The following is a 25,309-nucleotide window of genomic DNA, read 5'->3' on the forward strand; positions in this document are numbered from 1 at the left end:
TTCTGATCAAGGTCTGTTTATTGAACTTACAAGTAGGCTTATATACTATAAATGAAAAAGGAGGTAGTTGCAACATATTGGTAAGTTTTTTTTACAAAAAAACAGGATGCAGGTGGGTGGGGTTAAGTAAAAGATCAGAAGCTATCTTTACGATAAATCGGTATGTTATGAGCTGACAATTAATTGGCTTTGTGAATAAACAATAACTCTAGCAAACAATAGCTTTAGGAAAAGTTTTAAGGTGGTCTCCAGGCAAGTCCCCCTTCTTTTATGTACTTAAAAGGTTGAGCAGAGAAGGGTCCTAAAAACAAATTGAGGCATTAATCTGAGAGGGGAGACAGAGGCACTGACCCTTCTGAGCAAAGGATGGGTGTATGGTGGGATGTATGGTAAGGGGAACGATCCTGTGGGGAGAATCGCGTCCCAGACCTTTTTTGAAGGAGGGGATATTGAGCGACACTTAACCCCTATGCTATGGGGCGTATCTCTCGAGGGGTCCTGTGTGCTGGCTTTGCTAGCCCCTCTGCACTGGTTGTGCACCTCTTAAGCAGATGCCTTCACCCCAAGGGTGCACACCATACAGGACTGCGGCGCAGTTCTCGAAGGAGACCCTCTCTCAAGGGGCTCATCTAGGCCTTGGTCTGCAAGGTCTAGCCGTGGTAATGAACCTATGTAGGTTTTGATGCTAGGGAATCAATTTGTTGCCGAATAAAACCAGTAAGCTTATTAAAGGCCCGTGGGCCAAAAGCCAACAAAATTAGGATGCCAACAAAAGGTCTGAGTAGGGATGGGAGTAAAGTCATGAACCAAGGGGAGGTGGAAAACCAGTTTTTGTACCAGCTTTCCTCTTGTTCTCTGCTTTTTTCTCTTCTCTAACCCTTCCCTAACTTTGGCCATGCTGTCTCTAACGACCCCTGTGCGGTCAGTGTAGAAACAGCATTCTTCCTTTAAAGCAGCGCATAGCCCCCCCGTTGTAAAAACAGGAGGTCTAGTCCTCCTCTATTTTGGAGCACTACTTCTGACAAAGAGGCTAGTGAGCTTTCTAAGACAGATACTCCTTTTTCTAAGTTTTGTATGTCCTCATCTATCGTAGACCGGAGTTCAGAGTAATGTTGATTAGAGAGGTCGAGGGAGGCTACTCGGGTTCTGCTCCAGCGATGCCTAATCCCAGTAAGACAGCAAGGGTTACAGCAGTAGCAGGTTCTCTTTTCCGTCCAGGTAAGGCTCTTATGTCGGTCTCCCAAAGTCCTGTAAATTGATCTTGAGAATATTAAGTTAACCATGGCACAACTTGTACCATGATGCAGAATATGGGTTCTGGTAAAATTAAAGAGATATACAGGGCTGGGAAGGTGGCTCAGTGGTAGAGCGCTTGCCTTGCATGCTCAAGGCCCTGGGTTCGATTCCTCAGCACCACATAAGAAAAAAGCCGGAAGTGGCGCTGAAGAGCTGAGGGATAGCGCCCAGGCTCAGAGTTCAGGTCCCACGACTGGACCCCCCCTCCCCCCAAAAAAAAGATATACACACAGGAGGTAAGGCCATGGCTACAGGTCCACCATGTATCATTTGAGGGGAGTAGATATTTATGAGTCAAAGTAAAAGAATAGGTCTGATTACATAAAAGTTTATATTCTGGGGGGATAAGACTGCCATTACTGAAAATGCAAAGTCCAAGTCCCGTAACTTGGGCTATTGTCACTTTGTTGAAAGGTTGTTGGGTCCAGTGACATTGGGCGGGGTCGTCAACTTCATAAATGTGGCCAAGTACAGCTATACCCTCATAGAATGGAGGGGAGGAAGGATAGCAGAGCCAGCAAGGTTCTACTAATTGTGGATTGCTATTGCTAATGGTAAGAAAGGTTTGATTAATAAGGGATAAAATAAGGTTTTTGGTGTTAGGAGGTTTAAAAAAGGAGTCAGGCCTGTCTATAATAGAGGGAGCTGAAGGTTTGGGTTCAGGTTTTAGGGTTGGTTCTTTTTTGGGCAGTGGGATGAGCGCATTGGGTCCTACAGGTACCGGTTTTGAATAATTTGGGGGTGTTTTTTTGTTAGTTTGATGGTAAACACAACACCCGTATCTGAACCGGCTTGATAGAGTGGTAGTCCCCAGGTAAAGCTCTGTTCCCACCAGCTGTCAGTTTTCCTGCAGTGGTGAATTGAATCTTAAGCGGTGACACCAGCCTTTGGTGTAGGGTTCCTGTTGCTCACATTCAGGAACAATAACCCCAATTGATTGGGGGGGTGAGTATAATTTGCCTTAACTGTTATATAATCCCACTTGGAGGAAAGATTCCAATATGTGGTTTCACAGCCCCAGGCTTTACAGTGAAGATCTCCTTGGCTCCCACATTTGTGGTGATCTTCTCTACATTTATGGTAAACAGGACAAACATAAGAGGAAGGGAAGCTTCATCGAGAGCGTCGCCCTGCATGGGAACCCCCCACAGTAACTTCTCCCAGAGGGTTTTTAATGTTGGGTACATACTCTTGGGGCGGCAGGGTGCTCTCCACTCCCCAGGGTGCCTCTGAAAATCATTTGAGGTTTGTAAATGGGCTGTTCTAAGTTGAATTTTTTGTGAAAAATCCTTTTATAAAAAAGCTCAAAGCCCAGAAACGTATAGGGAGGAGCCAGCTGGATCTTATCTGGTGTAATTTGAAGGCCAGTGTCACTAAGGCCTTTAGAAAGTCTTTGGGAGCAGTAAAGAAGCTGATCAGGGTCAGGGCCCACTAAAAGTAAATCATCCATATAGTGAATTAAATATATGGAGGGCCATTATTGCCTAAATGGATCCACCACCTGGGCTACAAACTTTTGGTACAATGTGGGACTATTTGCCATGCCCTGGGGTAAAACCTTCCACTGAAATCTTGGCATACATAGGGCCTTTAAAATTAATTACTGGTAAACTAAATGTAAAATGTTCACGGTCCTCAGGGCGTAAAGGAATAGTAAAAAAGCAATCCTTTAAATCAATAACAATCTTATGGTATCCCGTGGGAATAGCCACGGGTGTGGGAAGGCCGGGTTGAAGGGCTCCCATGGGCACCATGGCCTTATTTACTTCTCTAAGATCCTGAAGTAATCTCCATTTTCCGGATTTCTTTTTAATTACAAAAATGGGAGTGTTCCACAGAGATGTGGTGGGTTCAATGTGGCCTGCGGCAAGCTGTTCCTGGACCAGCATAGTAGCTGTAGCCAGTTTTTCAAAGGATAAGGGCCATTGATCAACCCATACAGGCTCAGTCCTTTTCCAGGATATTTTGTCTGCATGGAGTACAGGCATGTCAGTGGCCCCTAGGATAAATTTTTATAGCTCACACCGAAACGATTGGTTTTTTCCTCCACCTGAATGGTTTTTTTAGGCCTTGAGAATGTTTTCCTAGGCCTTGTCCAGGGCGAAAGCCCTGGTTAAGCATCTGTTGAGTAACCAATTCATTGGACTACACATTATAAGCTTCATTTGGGATAAAATATCACGTCCCCACAAGTTATCCGGGAGAGTCTCAACCACATATGGCTGGACGGTGCCCTTATTTTTTTCTTCATCTTCCCAGGTTAAAATTTTGGAGCTCTGTAATGGGTTAGAGGTTTGTCCAATGCCTTTAAGGTGAGTCATAGAAGGGGTAAGGGGCCAGGACGGGGACCAGTCTCTTTTAGAAATAATTGTAGCATCAGCACCCGTATCCATAAAGGCCTTCAAATATTTTTCCATCCAATTTTAGCTTAAGGAGAGGCCAGTCCTGAGTAATCTCCTGAACCCAGTAAGCATCTAAAGACCCAAAGCCTCTGGATCCTCTCTTTTGTGTAAGGCTAGGGTTTGTCTCATCAAGGGGAATCAATATTAATTGAGCAATTCTTTGTCCAGGAAAAACTGTGACTGGCCCCTGAGAAGCAGTGGCCAGTAACTCAATCTCTCCCTCATAGTCATTGTCAATAACCCCAGGGGAAATACTAAGGCCCTGAAAAACAGCACTACCACGCCCCAGAATGAGACCAAAGGTGTTTGGGGGCGGTGGGCCAAATACTCCTGTGGAAAGAATCTGATTTTCTAACTCGGGGGTCAATATTTTGTGGGAGGAGGCAGAGATCCAATCCTGCGCTTCCTCCGGTTGCCCGTTCGAGGGCGCTGATGGTGCTTGAGGGGTCACTTGGGGGACGAACCTTGACAGCCCCATGGTTCTGTCCTGTTTGGTTTTTTTTTTCCCCGTTTGGGTGGTAGAGGATTGCCCTGGATATCAGTTTTAGAGCGACATTCAGAGGCCCAATGTTTTCCCCGTTTGCACCTTGGGCATAGGGACGGAGGGGGTGGTTTTTCAGTCTTGAGGGCAGTACAGACCTTTGAAAAATGGCCAGGCTGTTTACAATTAAAGCAGGTTTTAGGTTTTTGGCTCTGAGTAAAATCCTTAAGGGCAGCACCTATGGCCAGGCCGATCTTACGCAAGGCGGGGTCAACATCAGAGCAAAGTCTGATAAAGTCAGTAATGGCTTTGTCACAGCAGTGGCTGTGGCGGTGGGGGTGTAAAGCCGCTTGGCTAGCAGAATTGGCATTTTCAAAAGCAAGATGTTTGATAAGCTCACTATCTGTTTCTTCCTTTCCCATAAGGCGCTCGGCAGCCTCTGTAAGGCATCCAATGAACTCGCTGTAAGATTCATGGGGTCCCTGTCGAACTTTGGCCAAAGAGGTAACGGCGGACCCTTGAGAAGGGAGGCTTTTCCAGGCCTTAAGGGCAGCGTGTTGAATCTGAACAAGCAATCCTGAGGGAAATTTAGCCTGTTTTTCATTGGTATCAAATGGCTTGTTGCCCATCAATTTTTCTATGGTCCAGGACTTAGAGTGACCACCAACAGATGTGTTACGGCGAGCTATATCCTGGCATCTTTCGCCATAATCAGCCTTCCATAAAAGAAAATCGCCTCGTGTTAAGGTAGCCTCGGTTAGCATGGCCCAGTCATTTACTGTAAGCCAGTCCTCGCTCAATGATTCCAAAAGAGAAATGGTAAAAGGAGCGGTAGGACCGTACAAGGAAACAGCACTTTTTAATTCTTTAATATGTGTAAATTTAAGGCGATGGTATTTTTGAGCTCTAATAACCATGCGCTCTCCTCCTTCCTCCTCCCCATTTGAGTCATCAGACTTGGGCCCTCCCTCCTGCTCTTCCTCTCTGTCCTCCGCCTCAGTCTCTTGATCATCAGATTCTCCTTCTAGATTTTCCGAAGTGGCTCTAATTTGAGACCGAGTGACTAGAAAAGCATGAAGGATCTTTTCCTTTTTTGTCATTAATTTTTGTAAGTTTGGGTTCCTAATTTCTAGGTCCAATTTAAATAGTTGTAATAGTTGGGCCTTTTCCTTCTTGGCCTGAAGTAGGGCCCTTAAGGACTGGGCTTCCCGGGAGAGCTTAACTGTGGCTTGTCTGGTGACCTCCTCAAGGTCTGTTGAAGAGGCCAAGGCAGGGGCACAGAAGGGAGGGGCTATTTTATAGGGAGGAGGTCGTGTGCCCAAGAGGTTTAGAGGGGGCCAATCTGAGGTGTGGTATTTAGCAGCCTCCTCTTCCAAAGTGGCCTGGTCCTCCGGGGGAAGGATATCATCATTGGGCCTTTGGGATCTGAGGTTAGAAAGAACCGGGTATATAGATTTTGGTTTTTGTAATTGTGTGTCGCTGTTAGCATCAGGCATCGGTATGGAAACCGAGGGACAATGGGACACGACTGAGGGGGGACAGAAGAGGGGTCTTTGGGCAAGGGAGGCCTGACTCCCCGCAAATTTATGTTTTAAAAATTCTTCACCTTCCTTAACCACTCTAGACACATCTTTGTGTTGGTGGCGAACTTGGAGGATCTCATTTATGAGGTTCCAATACGAAAAAGCCTGAACAGGAATCTTTTCGGGGCCAAAAGTTTCATAATAATCCTTAAGACAGTCTCCAACACGACCCCACCTTCTTTCATCTATAGTACCCCCCCCCTGAAGAAACCAAGGGCAAATATCCTCCAGGAGCATAAAAAACTGAGTTAAATCTTTTTTCTTAACCTGTGTTCCTCGTGCCTTGAGTGAGGCTTTTAGGCCTTGAACAAAAAGTTCATGCTTACTAAGTGTTTGTCCCATAATTGTGTCGCCTCCCTTACCTTACGGATCTGTATTGCAGTCAAGCATTTCTGCGGTAATCACAATGCGGATCTTCACTCACCGGCTGGGTGGCGATCTAAGAAGAGAGCGGCCGCTCAATCGGGCGACTTTCAGACCAGAATCCGTGCTTCGAGCCCCACGTTGGGTGCCATCTGCCTCAGCCCGCGGGTCCGTCAACTAGGGCTCAAAGAGGAACTGACCTGAATGAGAGACAAACCAGACACAAGGAAGGAGACCAAGGTCTGTTTATTGAACTTACAAGTAGGCTTATATACTATAAATGAAAGAGGAAGTGGTTGCAAGGTATTGGTAACAGTTTTATACAAAAAACAGGATGCAGGTGGGTGGGGTAAGTAAAAGATCAGTAACTATCTTCACTGATAAATCTAAGCCACAGGGAGGTCTGTTACAAAAATTCCTTAAATACCTTATGAGCTGACAATTGGCTTTGTGGTTAAGCAATAACTCTAGCAAACAATAGCTTTAGGAAAAGTTTTACAATGGTCTCCTGGCAGTTCAAGTCCCAATACCAGTCCTTAAATAAAAAAAAAAATTCTTTCCCTGCTGGGCCCTGGTGGCTCAGCCTATAATCCTAGCTACTGAGGAGGCTGAGATCTGAGGATCACGGTTCAAAGCCAGCCCGGGCAGGAAAGTCCATGAAACTCTTCACTTCAATAAAGCACAAGAAAGGGCTGGGAAGGTGGCTCAGTGGTAGAGCGCTTGCCCTGCATGCCTGAGACCCTGGGTTTGATTCCTCAGCACCATATAAGCAAAAAGAAAAAAAGCCGGAAGTGGCACTGTGGCTCAAGTGGTAGAGCGCTAGCCTTGAGCTGAGGGACAGTGCTCTGGCCCAGAGTTCAGGCCCCTCGACTGGACCCCCCCCCCAAAAATAAAATAAACCACAAGAAAAACCAGAAGTGGTGCTGTGGCTCAAGCGGTAGAGCTCTCGCCTTGGGCTTTAGAGCGCAGGAACAGTGCCCAAGCCCAGAGTTCAAGCCCCATGACCGGCAAAAAAAAAAAAAGAACTCTTTCCATTTTATGCCCAGCATGGCTCAGCTCCTGCTTCTCACTCAGGGACTCTGATGGAGGGTGACATACAAGCCCTCCCCATCTCTGCTGATTCCACCGTGTTACATAAAGGCATTCATTGATTCCATGCACACGTATATGGGAAGAAGCTTTCTCAGTTCTCCTAGGGCTCCTGGCTAGGTCTGAAATAAAACTGACAGCTATGTATAATGAGGAGAAAAGTGTAACTAATGCAGTTAATCAGCATTTTGTATGATGAGCCTTTAGAAGGACAGCCCAATGACCCACCCAAGGGAGCTATCATTTTTACACTTCTTTTAGTGCACAGAGAAAAAAAAGAAAAAAAAACAGTACTTAGAAGTTAACTTCCAGTGGGAGACAAGCTTGTCATCTTGGCTCCATCCATCTTGACTGTCTTTGTTCTGAGCCATTCATCCTGCTACCATCTTGGCATCAGGAAGGATAGGGCTGATTAATAACATCTTTCTAACAAACTGAAACTACTCCCAAGGAAAAGATCGGTAGGACAGGCCACCCCCCAAATGTGGACAATGACCTGTAGGGAAGAAGTTGCACTTGGAGCTTCCCCACAGCAGTGACACTGATGACTAGGACTGTTTAATTACACATATACTGTTCTGTTTCATCTAAGGCTGCCAGGTGGAAATGGTTCACACCTCTAATCTGAGCTACTCAGGAGGTGAGATCTGAGGATTGTGGTTAGCATCCAGCCTTAGCAGAAGTCTGTGAGACTCCAATTAAACAGAAAAAAGCTGGAAAGTGGAGCTGTGGCTCAAGTAGAGCACCAGCTTCGAGGGATAGTGCCCCGGTTCTCTCCCCTTTATTGCTGCTTGTCTCTCTGGTGAGTTAAGTGAGTGGCTGTACCTAGCATGTGGAACTCCTGGCCCAAGCCTGTGGCCTAGAACTCCAGTGACATGTGGAGAAATGTGAGTGAACAAAAGTGCAATGTACTGGAGAGGCTGAGTGGGGCGCTGAGGGAATCCTGTAACCCTGGCTTTCCATGATGTCTTGAAAAGATTCTGGCTGGTGGGGTGCTGAGGGATCAAGCCTATAATCTCAGTTATTTAGGAGGCTTTGATCTGACGATCTGAAATCTGAAGCTAGCCCAAGCAGGAAAGCCAGTGAGAATCTTATCTCCAATTAACCACCAAAAAGCTAGAAGTGGAGGCTGTAGATCAAGTGCTAGAACACGTGCCTTGAGCACAAATGCTAAGAGAAAGCATCCACACGCTGAGTTCAAGCCCCAGGGCAGGAAACAAAAAGATTCTGCCTGGGAGTTGAGGCCTGAAATCCCAACACTTGGTTAGGAGGCTGAAGCCGGAGGCTCCTGAGTTTAAGGCCAGCCTGGGCTCCATACCAAGACCTGCCTCACCTTACCCCCAAAAAAAGCCTGAGTATGGATCCCTCCCTAAACCAACGCAGTAAATGCAGTTTGCGATTTCAGTAATAATTCAGTAACAAAGAAACAAAACCACGGAGTACGTGTTCGGGCTTTTCCTGAGACACACCGAACATGCGTTATCACTTTTTTGCATAATTTTTTTCTTTTCTTTTTTGGGTCCGGTCGTCGGGCCTCAACTCGGGGCCTGGGCGCTGTCCCTCAGCTCTTCAGCCCAAGGCTAGCGCTCATACCACTTTTTCTGCATCATTTTAATGGTTGAGTTTAGGGAGGAAAAAACTGACCCAGATGAGGTCACTGCGGTTTTTCAAGGTCACCCCCCCCCCCCCCCCCCCCGAGACCGGACCAGTAGAACCGGATTCCTGGGTCTCAGGTTTTAACCCGTTGCGGTGCGGGGTTCCGGCGGGCGCTCCACGGCGATTCCCCGGTCGGCCATTGGCGCCCGCGGAGAGCGTGGCCCCCGGGCGACCCGGCCGGACGGGACGGGGGAGGAACCCGAGGGTCCAGGCCACCTCCGGGCCGTCGCTGTGCCCTCACCGGCTGCAGCCAGTGCCCTCACTGGTCCCCGCCAGTGTTTTCTGCGCTCCACGGTCTCTAAGACAAGAGTCCGCCCTCGTCCCCAGCCTGCGGCTCCGGGAAGCCCCAAGCTAAAGCTTGGGCGGGGGGCCTGTGTGCGGTGGCCGAACTCCAGGCCTCGGCAGGCGCGCGACCTGCGGGATCGCCAGTTCAAGCTCAGCTCCGGAGCCGCCCCCCGCCCCGGCTTCCCCGAGGGCCATCGCCTGGCACCGGGGCGACTCGGAATCCGGGACTCTCAGCCAATCTAACCGAACGAGAAGACCCGGGAGGGGCACCGACCACACCCCAGGCAGGAAGGACCCGTGCGGGGCGGGACCCCCCCCACGCACACCCCAGCCGGGGCAGGACCCCTGCGGGGCGGGACCCCCCCACGCACACGCCAGCCGGGGAAGGACCCGTGCGGGGCGGGACCCCCCCGTGCGGGGCGGGACCCCCCCACGCACACCCCAGCCGGGCAAAGAGTCCTGCGGGGCGGGACCCCCCCACGCACACCCCAGCCGGGGCAGGACTCCTGCGGGGCGGGACCCCCCCACGCACACCCCAGCCCGGGCAGGACTCCTGCGGGGCGGGGGACCCCCACGCACACCCCAGCCGGGCAAAGAGTCCTGCGGGGCGGGACCCCCCCCCCACGCACACCCCAGCCGGGGAAGGACCCCTGCGGGGCGGGGGACCCCCCCCGCACACGCCAGCCGGGGAAGGACACACCCCCCGGCGTGGCTGCCTCCCTCGGCGGAGCCCACTCCGGGCTGGCGGGACGGGACGCGGTGCGGGGTTCAGGTTCTGCACCCGCGCGCTCGCGCTCGGGCTCCCGGGTCGGTTGTGACGCCGGACCAGAGAATACAAAGTGCTTAGAAGCCGGGCGCCGGCGGCTCACGCCCGTCAGCCCAGCCACGCAGGAGGCTGAGACCTGAGGGTCGCGGTTCGAAGCCAGGCCGTGAGACTCGGATCTCCCGTTAACTATCGGCCGGAGCGGCGCTGCGGGAGAGCGCTAGCCCCGAGCAAGGAGGGCAGGGACAGCGCCGAGCCCCGGAGTCTACCCCGGGGCACGCACACGCACACGCACGTGCTCAGAACAACGCGGGGACCCCGCCGGACGCAAACCCGGGTCTCATTCAGCTTCACCATTTTCCTAACGCCCTTCTAAGGCCCGCCCTCCTTCCCTCCCTCCCTCCTTCTGTGGCCGAGCGGAAGTCCCGGCCACGGCTCCGGAAGTGACGTCACGCCCCCTCAGAAACATGGCCCCGGAGAGCTCTTCCGGAAGCGGTCACTGGTATCTCCGTGACGCCGCCCGAGTTAGAGCGTCCCGCAGGGTTTCCATGGTGCTGCCCTCAGCCCCGAGTCTCACCGCTTCCTCTCCCGCTTGAGCGCCGGGAGCGGCGAGGGCGGAGGCGCCTCCCTCCCGCGTCGTGGCCGCCGCCCCGGGGAGGGGCCGGAGAGCGGGTGACGCTCTGGGCCGCCCGCGTCTCTATGGTGCCGCGCGCCCCCGCGCGCCGCTCCCGCTCCCGCGCGCCGCGGCCGACGCTGCCCCTTTAAGCGGCGGAGGGCGGCGCCGCGGAGGTCCCGCGAGAGCGGCGGGGGCCGGGGGGCGGCGCCGAGCCGGGGGGCCAGAGGCGGATGGAGCCAGCGATGGAGCCCGAGACACTGGAGGCGCGAATCAGTGAGTGTCCGGGAGGGGCGCGGGCCGGACCGGAACCGGAACCGGGGGCGCGAGGCCTCCTTCCCGGCGGGGGCGGGGTACGCGGCGCCCCCTCCTCACGCCCCGCCCCCGGCCCAGGAGGGGCGGCGCCCCATCCGACCCCGGCGCGGGGGACCACCCCACCGGGTGGCGGGTCCTCCCCCGGGCCCCGCCGCCCGATTCCGGGCCCGCGACCCCGGCCGGGGGTGCACCGCCCTCTGAACCGCTGGGGCAGAGCGCGACCCCCCTCTCAGGCCCAGACTCTCCACCGACAGCGGACCCCCCCCAGGTCCTTTTACCCTGGGTCCGCGGAAGGAGCCCGCGAGCGGCCCCCGCGCGGCACCTGGACTGGGGGAAAAGGACGAAAGGACCCTGCTTGGCCGACTTCTCGACCCGAATCCTGCCTGTCCCATCCTGAGCCTGCAACTGCTCCCTAAGATTGCCTCACTCCCCCGTCCCGGAGGAGAGGACCCGGGCCTGTTAGATCGCTTCCCTTCTGCCCCCAAACTCTGACCCACGCCATGAGAAACTCCTAAACCCTCGGCTTGGGAGGGTCCTGTCTCAGACTCCGCGAGTAACAACTCCCAAGTTTACAGCTCAGTCCTACTCGGCTGGATTCCTTTCCCAGCTCTTGCTGAGCTTCCTGCAAAGGCCTCTGCACCTTTTCCTGTCTTTACAGACAGATTTCCTTCTCCCCAGGCTCTGGGCCCCCAGACCTTTCCTTCCTCCACCCATACTCTCTATCCCCCAGTAAGAAGAGGATCCTCAGTTCTCCTCAGTTCTTTGGTTTGTTTTGGTCGTGGGGTTCGAACTCAGGACCGGGGCACTGTCCCTGAGCTTCTTTTGCTCCAGGCTCGTGCTCTACCTCTTGAGCCACACATTTTATGTGGTACTGAGGAATCAAACCTGGGGCTTCATGCATGCTAGGCGAGAGCACTCTACCACTGAGCTGGATTCCCAGCCCCTCGCCTCAGTTCTTGAAGTCCCACTCCTGGATTCTTCCCCTGAATATTTGATCTGCCTCTCCAGGTCTAGTGACAGGTCTTTCCTGGTCACACCGCTTTCAGATCCTCGGAGAAGAAGCCACTTGTTCTTTGTGGCAGGGATCTATGCAGGGTGAATTGGGGTCATGGCCAGAACCTTTAAACAGAGTTGAATGCTGAGGGTGGCTCTGGAATCACACCATTGTCAGGGATGTCTGAGTCAGACTGGCCAGTGAGTGGGTTCCAGAGGCCACAAGTGTCCAGGTCATGGGCAGCTTGGGGGATGGGAGGGGCCCTAGCTGACAGATCTAGGAGGTACTTCAAGGTTTATGCTGGTTCTAGGGGCTACAGAATAGTCTCAAGTAGGGCCTAGATGGGGAGCTCAGTGGTAGAGCACTTGCCTGGCTTGCAAAGGCCCTGGGTTCCCATCCTAGCAGTGGGGGCAGGGACAATCTCCAGTATAGCAACATTGGGTACATTCAGAGAGACCAAAGAGCCCAGAAACTGGCTGGAGCTGGAGACACCTGGATTTGGCCGGATCCTTTACCTAGCAGAGGGCACCAAGATGAGGTTCAAAGATGGAGGTCAGGGTGTAAAGGGTCACTTCTGGCAAGGACAGTGATGGCATTGCCACTACTATTGAGAAACACCTCCCGCCCTGCTTCCCTAAGTGCTCTGCTCCCCCCAGGTGGAATTGAAGGGGACGGGAGCAGGGAGGTCTGAGTTGACCCCTGCTTTAAACCTTAAATCCGGTACATCTCTCCAGACCAGTGGTTCCTCCTCACTAGTTGCTGATGTAAACCTTTTCCACAAACTACTTCCCCACCCTCAGCCTCCCAAGTCTTTGATGCTTTAAGGGACTTCCTGTTTTGGGTTCCTTCTATCCAGGGTTTCATGCAGCTAACAGCCTTCCACCCCCTTCCTTATCTCCCATTGTATTTTGGTAGTACTTGGTTTGAAACTGTGTCTTGTGCTTTCTGGGCAGGCCCTATACCATGTGAGCCACGCCCCTAGCCCTTTTTGCTTTTTCCAATAGTGTCACATTTATGCCTGGGTCAGCTAGTACCACAATCCTAGTAGTGTTTCCCTTGGCTGCGATGGTGGGGCATACTGCCCCACCCAGTTGAAAAGGAGTCTCGTGAATTTCTTGCTAAGGCTGGCTTAAACCAAGATCCTCCCGATCTCCGCCTCCCAAATAGCTACACAGACTGAGCTCAGTGCTCAGAACTGGGCAGACCTGGCCAGCAACTGGGAAGAGAGGCTGTGGGAGGTGACCATCCAGCCCTGCTCTCCGGTGATAGTAGCAAAGGGAAATTATGTGACCCTGACTGTTGTTTAGCCAACGTTGGGGGCCAGAGGAGTGTCTCCCTTTGTTTACCCCCATACACCCCCCCACCCCCACCCCGCCTCCTGCAGATCTGCCTATCCTTTCCTGGCCACTACCCATTCCTGAAACATCAGGGTTTCCACTTCCTGAAACATCACCCCTACCTGCTCCATGCTGCTCTTGTTTACTCATTCATTCATTCATTCCCCTCTCTCTCACTCTGAGGGAAGATGAGTGGGTGCACAGTGTTTGCAATGCAATGTAATTACAGGCTGGGGCCCAGCAAACCTGAGGGGGGGTATCGTGGGGAGGGAAAGTGACATAGAGCTAAGCCAACACTGCCCCCCTGGGCGGGAGTGGAGGCTGGGAGGATCCCAGGAGGAGTGGAGTGGACTGAGTGTTTGCAAACCCCTTTGCTCTGCCTGTGCTCATTATCTGTATCTTCTCTTCTGGGCTTTGCCGAGGCCAGCCCTCCCAGTCAGGCCTACTCCCTTCTGTCCCTGCTGGAAGGGTGCCTCTTCCCTGCAGCCAGCCTACCCAGGCCACCCTGAGTCCCCTCCTCTGGGTCCCTGACGTGCCTTACCTGCCTCTGCCAACTTTATTGAGATCTGGCTGCCCTTGGCCCACGGCCAGCCACACAGCTCCTTAAGGAGCTTCTTATTACCTCCTCTGGACCTCTGCGCAGATTCCTTGAGATCACAGGGACACTTTCCTCAGGAGGTAAAGTGGGCGTGGCCAGTGTACAACTGCAGCAAGGGGAGGGGAAAGGGGGGGTCCCTGGGTGGGACCCTGAGGGGAAAGCTCAGCCATGTGCTCTTCATCCATGAAGCATCAGCTTTTCAGCTCCATGTTGCCAGACAGGAAATGACTGATAGGACACCTTCCTCATGCTCAGTCACATCCCATTCCCCCCCCCCCCACTCCCCGCCAAACCGGTTGCTGGAGTGGGGGTGGGAGAAACCAGGGTCCCTCTTACAGGCTAGACTGAGACCTCTTTTCTGCCCACAGACAGAGCCACGAACCCCCTGAACAAGGAGCTGAACTGGGCCAGCATCAACGGCTTCTGCGAGCAGCTCAGCGAGGACCTGGAAGGGTAGGGGCTCTGCTGACACACTCGACGTGTGGAGTCCCTCCAGAGCCTGGCCTTGGGCTCAAAGACCCAGTTCCCATCCCAAATGCTTTCACACTTAGCTAGGATAGTGGGGCCCTTCCCTGAGGAGAACCCATTTACCTGGCAAGAAACTTGAGGCTCAGGAAACTCAGCAGCTGGTCCCAAGAGCTCTCAGAGAGGTGGTAGCAGTTCTGAGCTGGACACTTGGACTGGACCATCCCCCAGCCGGTAGTTTGTTGGGGACCTTCCCAAGAAGAACTGCATCCTTTCCAGCAGGCCCTTTGCACAGGAAGAAGAGAACCAACTGTGGGAGAGCCACCCCCACCCGAGTGCTTATCCACAGCTCTCAGCCTGGACTGCACAGAAGGCCCAGGAGCCCATTTTTAGTGGGGACTGAGGTTTGGGGCTACAGCTCTATGGACTTTGTGTCCACCCCATTCCTCCTGCGGGCAGCCCAAGGGCAGAAACTGCTGGCCTCTGCACCTACTGCTTCAGCTGTGAAGCCAATTTAGGGGTGCTGCCCTCCAGGGAGGTTCCAGGGGTCTCCTGTCCCCACTTAGAGAGGTTGGGCATGGCCAATGTTCGGTACCTGCCATCTGTTTCTACCACTGGTGACAGGTAGAGGGTGTCTCTTCTGGGATTTTCTCCCAGGCCCCAACCATCCAGAGAGGAAGCTGGGCCTTACACATGCCCCCGAGGACTGGCAGAGGGCTGAAGTTCCAGTGAACAAGTGTAGTGGTATGCTGGTGTCCCCTCCCCTCCAGGCGCCTGGGGCTCCATAGCAATCTTGGTTCTGTGTTCCTCCCACCCAGGCCTCCACTTGCTACCCGGCTGTTGGCACACAAGATCCAGTCCCCGCAGGAGTGGGAGGCCGTCCAGGCCCTGACGGTGAGGAGGGGAGAGGGCGCTGTCTCAGGCCATGGAAGCAAGCAAGGCCAAGTCTGAGATTCTTGGGGCTTCTATGGTTATTGGGGTTCTGATGGCTCTCTCTAGAGCCCAAGGGAGCTGTGACCAGCTGATCCAGGATGGAGGTCTGGAGCAGTCCTTGAGGGTCCACAGCTTTCCCAGGACTCCTGGGCCTTTGCTGGGGAGAAGCCCCTAATGTCATACTGTAGTGCATGTTGCCAGGAGTCCCTGTCTGATGCTCCCTGGTGTATTGCACGAGCCACCAGCTCCCATCCTAGGCAGCACTGCACTTCCCACAGGGTCCTGGGGAATGTTTAGCTCAGCCTGCAGGCTCATAGCTGTGCTTATAACGGAAGAGGCAGTGTGTGTGGTTCCAGCCACCCTGGAACAGCTGAGCTTTCTCTTTACTGGTAGAGTCTGGGTTTGTGTTTCCCCTCAAGCATTCTTATAGGAGCCTGGTTTCATAGGAATAATTTAGACTGAGGCCCAAATAGATAGTATCTGGTAAAGTTTTAGAAGAGAAGAGGAGTAACAAGAAAGCCGTAGGAGCTGGGAATGTGTTTTCGTGGTAGAGTGCTTGCCTAGCATGCATGAAGCCCTGCGTTCGGTTCCTCAGAATACCACATAAACAAAAAAAAAGCCAGAAATGGTGCTGTGGTTCAAGTGGAAGAGTGCAAGTCTTAAGCAAAAGGAGCTCAGGGATAGTGTCTAGGCTCTGAGTTCAAGCCCCAGGACTAGCCAGAAAAGAAAAAAAAAAAAAAGCCATGGACAAGTGATAGGCTGTGATATGCAGATGCACAGGTGTGGTGCGTGGCGCAGGCTGTGTAGTGGTACAGGGTGAGCTGTCCCCTAACTGTCCCCTAGGAGGCGATGGGGACTCTAAACCTCAGCATTTTATGGCCACAGGGGTCATTCTGTCCCCTGGGTCCTAGACAAGGTATAGAAGGGGGAGTGCCCCTGCCCTCACCCCCCACTTCCCTGCCTAGGTTCTGGAAACATGTATGAAGAACTGTGGCAAGAGGTTCCACGATGAGGTGGGCAAATTCCGCTTCCTGAACGAGCTCATCAAAGTGGTCTCTCCCAAGGTGGGTCGCCCCAGCCCCCGTTTAGCCATCAGGCCCTACACACACAGAGCCTTTCTCCAGGGCCTTTCCCGGCTGAGTTTGGGGCAGTGTGGGCTTCTAGGAAAAGAGCCCCAGGCAGACAGTGGTGGGCAGCAGGGAGTAGTTTAGTGTTCAAGGAGCCCTGATCCTGATCAACAGCAGCCCAACTGGGGTGCTCTGTCTGGAGACTGTCTCCTGCGGAACTGGCTTCAGCACCCCACCTTCTGTCTGGCAGAAGTGTCCTGACCCTGCCTTCTGGGTGTGGCTGGGTATTAGGGCTTTGGCATCTAAACCAGACCCGGAGTGACCAAGCTCACTAGCACATGGCCACATCCCTGCTGCTGGCCTGAGCCTGAGGAGTCCTCCCATGAGCCCTGGGTGAGAGCCCCAATTTTCCCTTCCTTATCGCCTGTCTGACCCTCATTCTCCCAGGAGGTAACTCTGGGGTGTACAAGCTGCTCTTCCCAGCCCAGGCTACTGCTGGAAATAGTTTGAGGGCCTAGGGTCTCCCAGAGTGCCACTGGGGACAGCTTGGAGGAGACCAGGGCCTCAACAGTTATATCCTCCTCTCCTCCCTGTTCATCCTGGCTCCTTGCTGGGTCCCCAAGTTAAGTAGTACCTGGGCTGGCTAGGAACTGGCCATGTGCCAGCTCTGAAAGCCCACCATGGTAGGGAAACTGAGTCACAGAGGGCTGACATGGCCAGTGAGTGGCAGAGCTAGGAGGTGAACTGAACCTATGCCAGGCTGCTCGGGTGGGGATGTGTAACCCTGGAAGCCAGAGGCATCCGTGGCGGGAGGGGGGGGGGGGCGGGGGCGGGGAGGTGGCAGCAGGTTGGGCCTGCAGCAGACAGGGCCAGGCCATTTCAAAAGCATCTCTTCTGTACCTGCAAAGTACCTGGGCTCCCGGACATCAGACAAGGTAAAGAACAAGATCTTAGAACTGCTCTACAGCTGGACCGTTGGCCTGCCTGAGGAGGTGAAGATCGCAGAGGCCTACCAGATGCTTAAGAAGCAGGGTGAGGCCCCAGGGTAGGCCCTGTTGGCTTTGGGGCTCTAGGCCAATGAGACCAGGAGAGAGTGCTTTTGACTTCTCCAGAACATGTGCTGGGAGGAGGGAGACTTCAGTGCTCGTGCTTGAGGCCAACGTGGATAGAGAACAGGTGTGTTTGGGTCAAGCTTCCCCTCAGAGAATGGCCTCAAGATGTAGAAGCCCAACCCTGTCCCCACGCCAATCAGCATGGCAGGTCAGGGATAGACCACAGCCCAGAGCTGTTGTGCTGGGGGACCACTGGCCTCTTCCACTCCCCTTTTTCCCTTTTGCCGGGGACTGACTGTCAGCCTTCCTGACCCTGTCCACCCCAGGGATTGTGAAGTGTGACCCCAAGCTTCCCGAGGATGCTGCCTTTCCCATCCCCCCTCCTCGGCCCAAGAATGTGATCTTCGAAGATGAAGAGAAGTCCAAGGTGAAGTGGGGGAGCAGCTTGTGGCTGGGGCAGGGAGGGGAAGGGGGAGACTAGGCCCATCAGGGCTGGATTCATGGGCAATGGGGACTTCTGGTCCTTGACTGTCCAGTGCACATGGTCACCAGAGGGTGACAGGCACCATGATTAAACACTCAGTGCATTCAGTGTCCCTGCATTTCATCAACCTAGGCGTCGGGCCCAGTGGAGGGGCTTGCACAACTGTGGGCCTCTCCTTAGGAGTTTATAGGTTCTTGTTAAAGAACCATGAGGAGCTCACCCGCCAGGAGAGGTACGATGGAAATAAGAACTGTGACATGGAGAAAGTAGTGAAGCCCCTGCCCAGCACAGCCCAGCCTCCAAGGGTGACCACTGGAAAGACTCAGAAAGCCGTAGTGGCACCAGTGGCTGACGCCTATAATCCTAGCTACTCAGGAGGCTGAGATCTGAGGCTCATCGTGCAAAATCAGCCCAGGCAGGAAAATCATGAGATACTTTTTTCCAATTACCCAGCAAAAAACTGCAAGTGGAATAGTAGAGCACCAGCCTTGGGCGAAAAAGCTAAGAGATAGTGTCCTGGCCCTGAGTTCAAGCATCAGTACCAGCACCAAAAAACCCAGAAAGTGGGACTGAGAAGGTGGCTCAGTGGTAGAGTGCTTGCCTTGCATGCATGAGGCCCTGGGTTCCATTCCTCAGCACCACATAAGCAGAAGAAGCTGGAAGTGGCGCTGTGGTTCAAGTGGTAGAACACTAGCCCTGTGCTGAAGAGCTGAGGGACAACACCCAGGCTTAGAGTTCAGGCCCCATGACTGATTAAAAAAAACCAGAAAGCCATGGTGGTGTGAGGACCAAGCACTCCAATTAAACCTGACTTCACCAGGCTTGGTAGAAGTCCCATCCGTGAAGTGTCATGGTTGTTCGTAGGGCCACCTATCTAAGTATCAGGAAATTCTCACCATTTTATGAGCTTTAACAACTCGTGCCAGTCCCATGGGTGGGAATGGAGCGCTGACCCCTAGCCTGTTGCTGCTCACAGTCACATGCTTGTCTCCACAGATGCTGGCACGCCTGCTGAAGAGCTCCCATCCTGAGGATCTCCGGGCAGCCAACAAGCTCATCAAGGAGATGGTTCAGGAGGTGATGACTGCTCTGGTGCATGGTGCGGGGGGGAGGGCAAAAACAGGAGGCCCTGTACTGACCAGACTGCTCGTGGAAGGTGGCTTCTGTGAGGTTATCTATGGATCAGAATGAATTAGGAACTAGGAATGTAGCTCAGAAGTGGCTGCTTAGCATACACCGGGCCCAGGGTTCAGCACTATCCCAAGAGACAAAGAAGCTGAAGCCTGATTCCTGCCTATGGCTTATGCCTGTAATCCTAGCTTACTCAGGAGACTAAGATCTGAGGATCACAGTTCAGAGCCAACCCAGGCAGGAAACTCCGGGAGACTCTGGTGAGAAAAACTGGAAGTGGCGCTGTGGCTCAAGTGGTAGAGTGCTCACCTTGAGCTGAAGAGCTCAGGGACAGCACCCAGGCCCAGAGTTCAAGCCTCACAACTGATCAAAAAAAAAAAGTACACATGTATGTATATATATATATATACACATGTATGTATATGTATACGCATGTATGTGTATACCTGCATGTGTTTATGAGTGAAGCTGTGGGCCCTCACTGAAACCTGCTTTGCTCAGGCTATCATCAAAGAAAGCTTTCAGATCAGTACTTAATAGCACTGGGGGGGGGGGGGGGGGCGGAGCTGGGAAGGTGGCTCAGTGGTAGGGTTTGATTCCTCAGCACCACATAAGTAGAAAAAGCCAGAAGTGGTGCTGTGGCTCAAGTGATAGAGCTGAGGGACAGTGCCCAGGCCCAGAGATCAGGCCCAGGACTAACAAAAAAAAATAGCACTGATGGGAGGAGCCCCGGTGTCCCCACTTGTTCCCCAGGCACGGGACTAACATCCAGGAAATAAAAGGTAAAGACTGCCAAGCAGACCACATTCCCCGTGCCTGCCCACCTAGCACTTAGGTCATCAGAAGTCTGGACTTTTGTATGAAATCTCTCAATTCACTTGGGATACTAGTGAATTTAGCTACTCCTGTATTTCTTTCTTTCTTTCTTAGTGTATATCCCAAAGAAGCTGCCCATTTATCCATTCATTCTTGCTAGGAGGCATGTCCAGTTGTGGGCAGGCCGGCTGGGCAAAAGCTGTGGTCCTGGACTGACCGCTGAGAGCTCCACTGGGGTCTCCTCCAGCGGGCTCTGGGAGGTGTGCCCAGACGCCACCAGCAGGGCAGAAATTCAAGGTCATGTTAGGGCCAAACTGTGTGCCCTGTCAGTCACAGGAGGGACATTCTCTCAGATGGCAGAGCACTTGCCCACTGTTCATTCTGCAAGGGTGAAATTTCCAGAATGGGAAAGGAGGGGGAGGGGGTCCTTTTTTGCAGCCCTCTTTTTTTTTTTTTTTTCTTGGTGGGTCATAGGGCTTGAACTCTGGGCCTGGGCGCTGTCTCTCAGGTCTTCAGCTCAAGGCAAGTGCTCTACCACTTGAGCCATAGACCATTTCCAGTTTTCGGGTAGTTTATTGGAGAGAAGAGTCTCACAGAGTTTCCTGCCCAGGCTGGCTTTGAACCGTGATCCTCAGATCTCAGTCTCGTGATTAGCTAGGATTACAGGCGTGAGCCACTGGCGCCTGGATTTGCAGCCCTCTTTACAGGCCATGAGACCCGCCCCCCCCCCCCCCCATACTTGCCATGCACCAGTGGACATGGGGGGAGGGCACTGCCTTCCCTTCTGGGTTGTATGTGGTGACCACATTGTCCCTTCACTATCAAGTACAGAACCTTCTTAAGGGCAGACATGGGATCCAGGATCCCTTAAGACCACAGGTGTGGGAAGCTGTGTGCTGCCACCCCTAGGAATCTGATGAGCGCAGGGGGGGGGGGGGGGCGGCACTGGCAGGGAAAGAGTACGGCACTGGCAGGGAAAGAGTACCACAGGGTTGGCAAAGCGCTTCTTGGAGACGGTGCCTCTCCTGAGCCGTGGGTGCTGGGCGAGGCATGGCCAGCCAGCGCTGATGTCACAGGCAGACCGAGGTGCCCACCCAGGGCAGGTGGCCACGCATGCATGATACAGGCTCCCCGCTCCACAGGACCAGAAACGCATGGAGAAGATCTCAAAGCGAGTGAACGCCATCGAGGAGGTGAACAACAACGTGAAACTGTTGACGGAGATGGTGCTGAGCCACAGCCAGGGCGCCACAGCCTGCAGCGGCAGTGAGGACCTCATGAAGGTGCGCCCCCTCCACGCCCCGCCCACCCTGCCCCAAAGCCCCCCAAAGGGCCCTCACCCACCTACCCCACTGCCTGCAGGAACTGTACCAGCGCTGTGAGCGGATGCGCCCCACGCTTTTCCGACTGGCCAGCGATACAGAAGACAACGACGAGGCTCTAGGTGAGGCCCAGGCTGTGCAGGGTCAGTTCCAGACTTTTCCTTCCATCCACTCCTGTCCCCTTACTCCTCTCACCCCTGCCTGCAACAGGCCCTGCTAGGCGTCTGCAGTTGGGAAGAGACACCACCAGGGGGCCCTCCTCCAGCAGAGAACAGAGGCCACCACTGAAGCTGTCCTTGAGAAACCCTGTGTGCCAGGCCCTTCCCCATGCATCTCACTGAGTGCTGGACTGCATGGAAGGGAAACGGCCCCCACTCCACAGCCGGGGTGCAGGGAGGGAAGTGACTGTCAGCCCAAGGCGCACAGCGCAGCGTTGACAGCCAAGGCCAACTGAGGCTAATCACTTTGCTAAAAGAGCAAAGCTGGGTGTGGCGGCTCATACCTGTACGCCTCGCTTCTGGGGAAACTGAGGGCAGGAGGATGCATTTGAGACCAGCCAGGACAAAAAGTTCACCAGATTTCCCCCCCCCCCCCACCTCAACAAATAAAAAGCTAGCATGTTATTCCAGCTATGCGGAAGCTCAGATAGGGGGAGAATGGTCCAGGCCAGCCCCAGGCATCAACGTGAGACCCTATGTGAAAATAACAAGCCAGGCACCAGTGGCTCACGCCTGTCATCCTAGCTACTCGGGAGGCTGAGATCTGAGGATCATGGTTCAAAGCCAGCCTTGGCAGGCTTTGAAGTCCATGTGACTTATCTCCAGTTAATCACCACAAAACTGGAAGTGACACTGTGGTTCAAAGTGGTAGAGTGGTAGCCTTGAGCCAAAGAGCTCAGGGACACCACCCAAGCCCTGAGTTCAGGCCCCATGACTGACAAAAAAGGAAAATAAAAAATAACAACAAAAAAAGCAAGAAAAAGGGCTGGACATATGGTTTAAGTTGTAAAGCACTTGCTAGGCAGCTGAGTGTAATATCAGTTCTGTCAAAAGCCACTCAGGGATGGGGTGTCCAGACAGCAGAACCTCTGCTAGCCAGAGGACCTTCAGGGGACAGCCAGACTGTGTGACCTCCAAACAGGGAAGGACTATGCAGGAAACAGAGGCGGCATATCCCATTCCTGAGATGGGAGCCCCTGGTCCTTCACCTATAGCTGGGGTGGATATAGGTGCTCATCTTTCCCATCCTGAGGTCCTCCCTCATTCCTTCAGCCTAACCCCTCCCCTCCTGCCTCTTCCAGCGGAGATCCTGCAGGCCAACGACAACCTCACCCAGGTGATCAACCTGTACAAGCAGCTGGTGCAGGGCGAGGAGGTCAATGGCGATGCTACTGCCGGCTCCATCCCCGGTGCGTGGCAGAAGAGCTGGGATGGCAGGGTGGCAGCTGGTGGTGTGACCACCTCACCCCCTAGATGGGGAGGGCCACAGGGAGGACATTGGGGGTGAAGTATGCCAAGCCTGCAGCAGTGGGGGAAGGAAGCCGGCAGGGAGGAGCGGGTCCGGGTGGTAGGGACAGGCAGAAGGGCTTTTCTTTCTTTTTTTTTTTTTTTTGTCGGTCGTGGGGCTTGAAATCTGGGCCTGGGCCCTGTCCCTCAGCTCTTCAGCTCAAGGCGAGCGCTCTACCACTTGAGCTACAGCACCACTTCCGGTTTTCTGGTGGTTTATTGGAGATAGGAGTCTCACAGTCTCTCCTGCCCGGGCTGGCTTTGAACTGCGATCCTCAGATCTCAGCCTCCTGAGTAGCTAGGATTACAGGCGTGAGCCACCAGCGCCCGGCCAGAAGGGCTTTTCTGCCCTCTCACACACTTGGCACCTGTTGGGTGGAGCTGGATGACACCCCAGGGGCCTGAATTAATTATCACAAAGCAGCCGGGAGGAGAAACATCACAGACAGCGCTAACCAGGGCACAACAGCAGAGGTTAGAATTGGCCCCGCGGGCTGGGGGAGGCTGCTCCAAGGCAGCAGTGCCAGCAGGGCCTTGACGGAAGGGATCGGCTGCCAAGAAGGGGCAGGAGACAGCCCTGTCTTGCATGTTAGCAAAAAGGACCATGCCGGTCCCGTAAGACCGTCACCCAGCGGCACGCAGCCATCTTAGCTGGCATTAGTACCCTGTGGGGCCACACTGCACACTTCTTTTTTTTTTTTTTGTGGGGCCTGAACTCTGGGCCTGGGCGCTGTCCCTCAACTCTTCAGCTCAAGGCTAGTGCTCTACCACTTGAGCCACAGCCCCACTTCCGGCTTTTTTCTTTTTGCTTATGTGCTGCTGAGGAATCGAACCCAGGGCCTCATGCAAGCAAGGCAAGCGCTCTACCACTGAGCCACCTTCCCAGCCCCGCACCGCACACTTCTTACAGTATGCCCTCACCAGCCATGGCGAGACAGTGCTCTGAACCAAAGCACCGCCTTAGACAGCAGGGGCCCAACCAGCGCCTACACAGGGCAGTGTGGCCCTGGGGAGAAGCCAGAGGACGCTGTGAAGGCTGGGAGGATAGGTTTGCTACTCCCACCCCTGACTCTCCTTTCCCCCCCAGGGAGCACCTCGGCCCTGCTGGACCTCTCAGGCCTGGACCTCCCTCCTGCAGGCACCACGTATCCCACCGTGCCTACCTGCTCTGGTGACCAGGCCAGCCCTGAGCAGCCCAGCGCCTCAGTTTCCCTGCTTGATGACGAGCTCATGTCTCTGGGTGAGGAAGGGGCTGAGGGAGGTGATGTCAGGGCAGGCCTTGCAGCTTGCTCCACAGGTGAATCCAGGGGAGGACACGGGCCAGGCATCAGGCCCACCTTCTGGCTAGGCCTCAGGCAACTTCAGGAGCAAGGTCAGCCCGGCAAAGGGTGAGGTTGGCCAGCCTCTCAGCCACTTTGTAACAAGCCAGCGGCACATAGCTCGGGCTGTCTGAGGAAAGCCAGGGGAGGCACTTCCCTGGAAGGAGCTGCTCCCCTGGAAGTCTAGTGCTTTCTCCCCCAGAGGAAGGACCGTGAGCTCCACAGAGGTTGAAGCCAGAGCCGGAGGTGCTCTGTGGCCCAGGCCAGGCCTGCAGTTGCTGCCAGCCAGTTCAGCGCGCCAGAGTGCAGCAGGGGGCCGGGCGCGAGCACAGCGGGCCCCACTTCTCAGTGGCCCAGCAGACTCTCCTAATAGCTGAGACTAGACAGAGCAGAGGGGCCAGGCCTGGCAGAGGAATCTGAAATGACCCTTGTCATGCTGTGTTCTCCTGAGCCATGAGCCAGTTAAGTGAGAACCAGCAGGTGCTAGTGGCTCACGCCTGTAATCCCAGCTACTCTGGAGGCTAAGATCTGAGCATCGCAGTTGGAAGCCAGCCCGGGCAGGAAAGTCTTCACAAAGCCAGAAGTGGACCTGTGGTTCAAGTGGTAGAGCATTAGCCTTGAGTGAAAAAGCTAAAGGACAGTGCCTAGGCCCTGAGTTCAAGCCACAGGACAGGCACCAAAACAAAACAAAACCAAAAACATAAAAACGTAAGAGAGGCCAGGGACGTGGCCTGTGTGTGGCACTAGAAATGAAGTGCAGATGGCCTGGGCCCCCTCCCTCAGCAGTCTGCCCAGCACCCCCCACGCCTCCTTTGGCACAGGGCCTGCCACCGTGCTACTTTCACTCCATCCGGCCGTGCCATGTGCTTGGCTGGGGGGACAGGGCCTGCCCTGTCACCTTACAGGGGAGAAGCAGGCCCTCCCGCTCTGCCCCACCACCACTTTGCCCACTGGGATCAGGAAGAGAAGGAAGAGGATGCTGAGCGGGAGGGAGGCAGGAGAGGGAAGGATGGTGCAGGGAGCCAGCCCCTAACAGGCCTTCGTAGGCCCACCCAGCTGCCCACCTTCATTTGGAGCCTAGGCAGTGATCAGAGGGCAGCCAGGGCAGGGACCCTCGTGCAGGCGTGTCTGGCCTGGAAGAGCCAGCCCCCCACCGGTGGCAGTGCCGGAGCTGTGCCCCAGAACCCTGAGCCCCCAGCTGCCTTCCGGTTTCCTCTTGCAGGCAGTGTGGGAACCGGAACCAGAGTGCCAGACAGCACAGGACCTGGCCCCGAGGCCTGGGAGGCGGAGGCCTGGTGGGAAGGGGAGGGCTGGCAGCTTGCCTCCTCCCTGTCAGAGGCCCTCCCAGCATCGTTCAGGTGCCCTGCTGGCCATTTCAGTGGTTATTTGCCACAGCCATCTTCTGGGACAGCCATTGCTGTGGTCTCTTAAAGGCAAAAG

General features: G+C 54.3%; 2 protein-coding genes across 6 annotated transcripts in view; one reads left to right on the forward strand and one right to left on the reverse strand.

The window, feature by feature from the left end:
* Nucleotides 1-14,660, reverse strand: LOC122119131 (endogenous retrovirus group K member 10 Gag polyprotein-like). 5 transcript variants are annotated; one of them, XR_006149511.1, is made up of 2 exons: nucleotides 6,125-6,379; nucleotides 1-1,248 (listed from the first exon to the last, which is right to left on the reverse strand). XR_006149511.1 is itself a non-coding variant. In XM_042693081.1 (2 exons), exon 2 carries the CDS (start codon nucleotides 6,102-6,104, stop codon nucleotides 4,146-4,148), a length of 1,959 nt encoding a protein of 652 aa, XP_042549015.1. In that variant the 5' UTR covers nucleotides 6,105-6,325; nucleotides 14,367-14,660; the 3' UTR covers nucleotides 1,458-4,145. The 5 variants fall into 5 exon arrangements, 3 of the variants coding, with proteins under 3 accessions (XP_042549015.1, XP_042549016.1, XP_042549017.1); XR_006149510.1 differs by having other exon boundaries at nucleotides 1-1,260; XM_042693081.1 differs by lacking the exon at nucleotides 1-1,248 and adding an exon at nucleotides 14,367-14,660 and having other exon boundaries at nucleotides 1,458-6,325.
* Nucleotides 10,703-25,309, forward strand: part of Gga1 (golgi associated, gamma adaptin ear containing, ARF binding protein 1) — an 18,023-nt gene continuing 3,416 nt past the window's right edge. The window contains exons 1-11 of the mRNA XM_042693084.1: nucleotides 10,703-10,807; nucleotides 14,144-14,228; nucleotides 15,059-15,134; nucleotides 16,139-16,237; nucleotides 17,149-17,272; nucleotides 17,619-17,719; nucleotides 18,773-18,853; nucleotides 20,866-21,006; nucleotides 21,086-21,167; nucleotides 22,346-22,453; nucleotides 23,638-23,790. Coding sequence (XP_042549018.1) covers nucleotides 10,765-10,807; nucleotides 14,144-14,228; nucleotides 15,059-15,134; nucleotides 16,139-16,237; nucleotides 17,149-17,272; nucleotides 17,619-17,719; nucleotides 18,773-18,853; nucleotides 20,866-21,006; nucleotides 21,086-21,167; nucleotides 22,346-22,453; nucleotides 23,638-23,790 — 1,093 coding nt within the window. The 5' untranslated portion in view covers nucleotides 10,703-10,764. The remainder of the gene's footprint in view (nucleotides 10,808-14,143; nucleotides 14,229-15,058; nucleotides 15,135-16,138; nucleotides 16,238-17,148; nucleotides 17,273-17,618; nucleotides 17,720-18,772; nucleotides 18,854-20,865; nucleotides 21,007-21,085; nucleotides 21,168-22,345; nucleotides 22,454-23,637; nucleotides 23,791-25,309) is intronic.

This window comes from Dipodomys spectabilis, unplaced genomic scaffold, assembly GCF_019054845.1.
Source record: "Dipodomys spectabilis isolate Male_0828 unplaced genomic scaffold, ASM1905484v1 ptg000163l, whole genome shotgun sequence".
NCBI lineage: Eukaryota > Metazoa > Chordata > Mammalia > Rodentia > Heteromyidae > Dipodomys > Dipodomys spectabilis.

What these genes read in the sequence shown, in the direction of transcription:
- LOC122119131 (XM_042693081.1), bottom strand. Translation starts at nt 6,104, where the DNA reads ATGGGACAAACACTTAGTAAGCATGAACTTTTTGTTCAAGGCCTAAAA.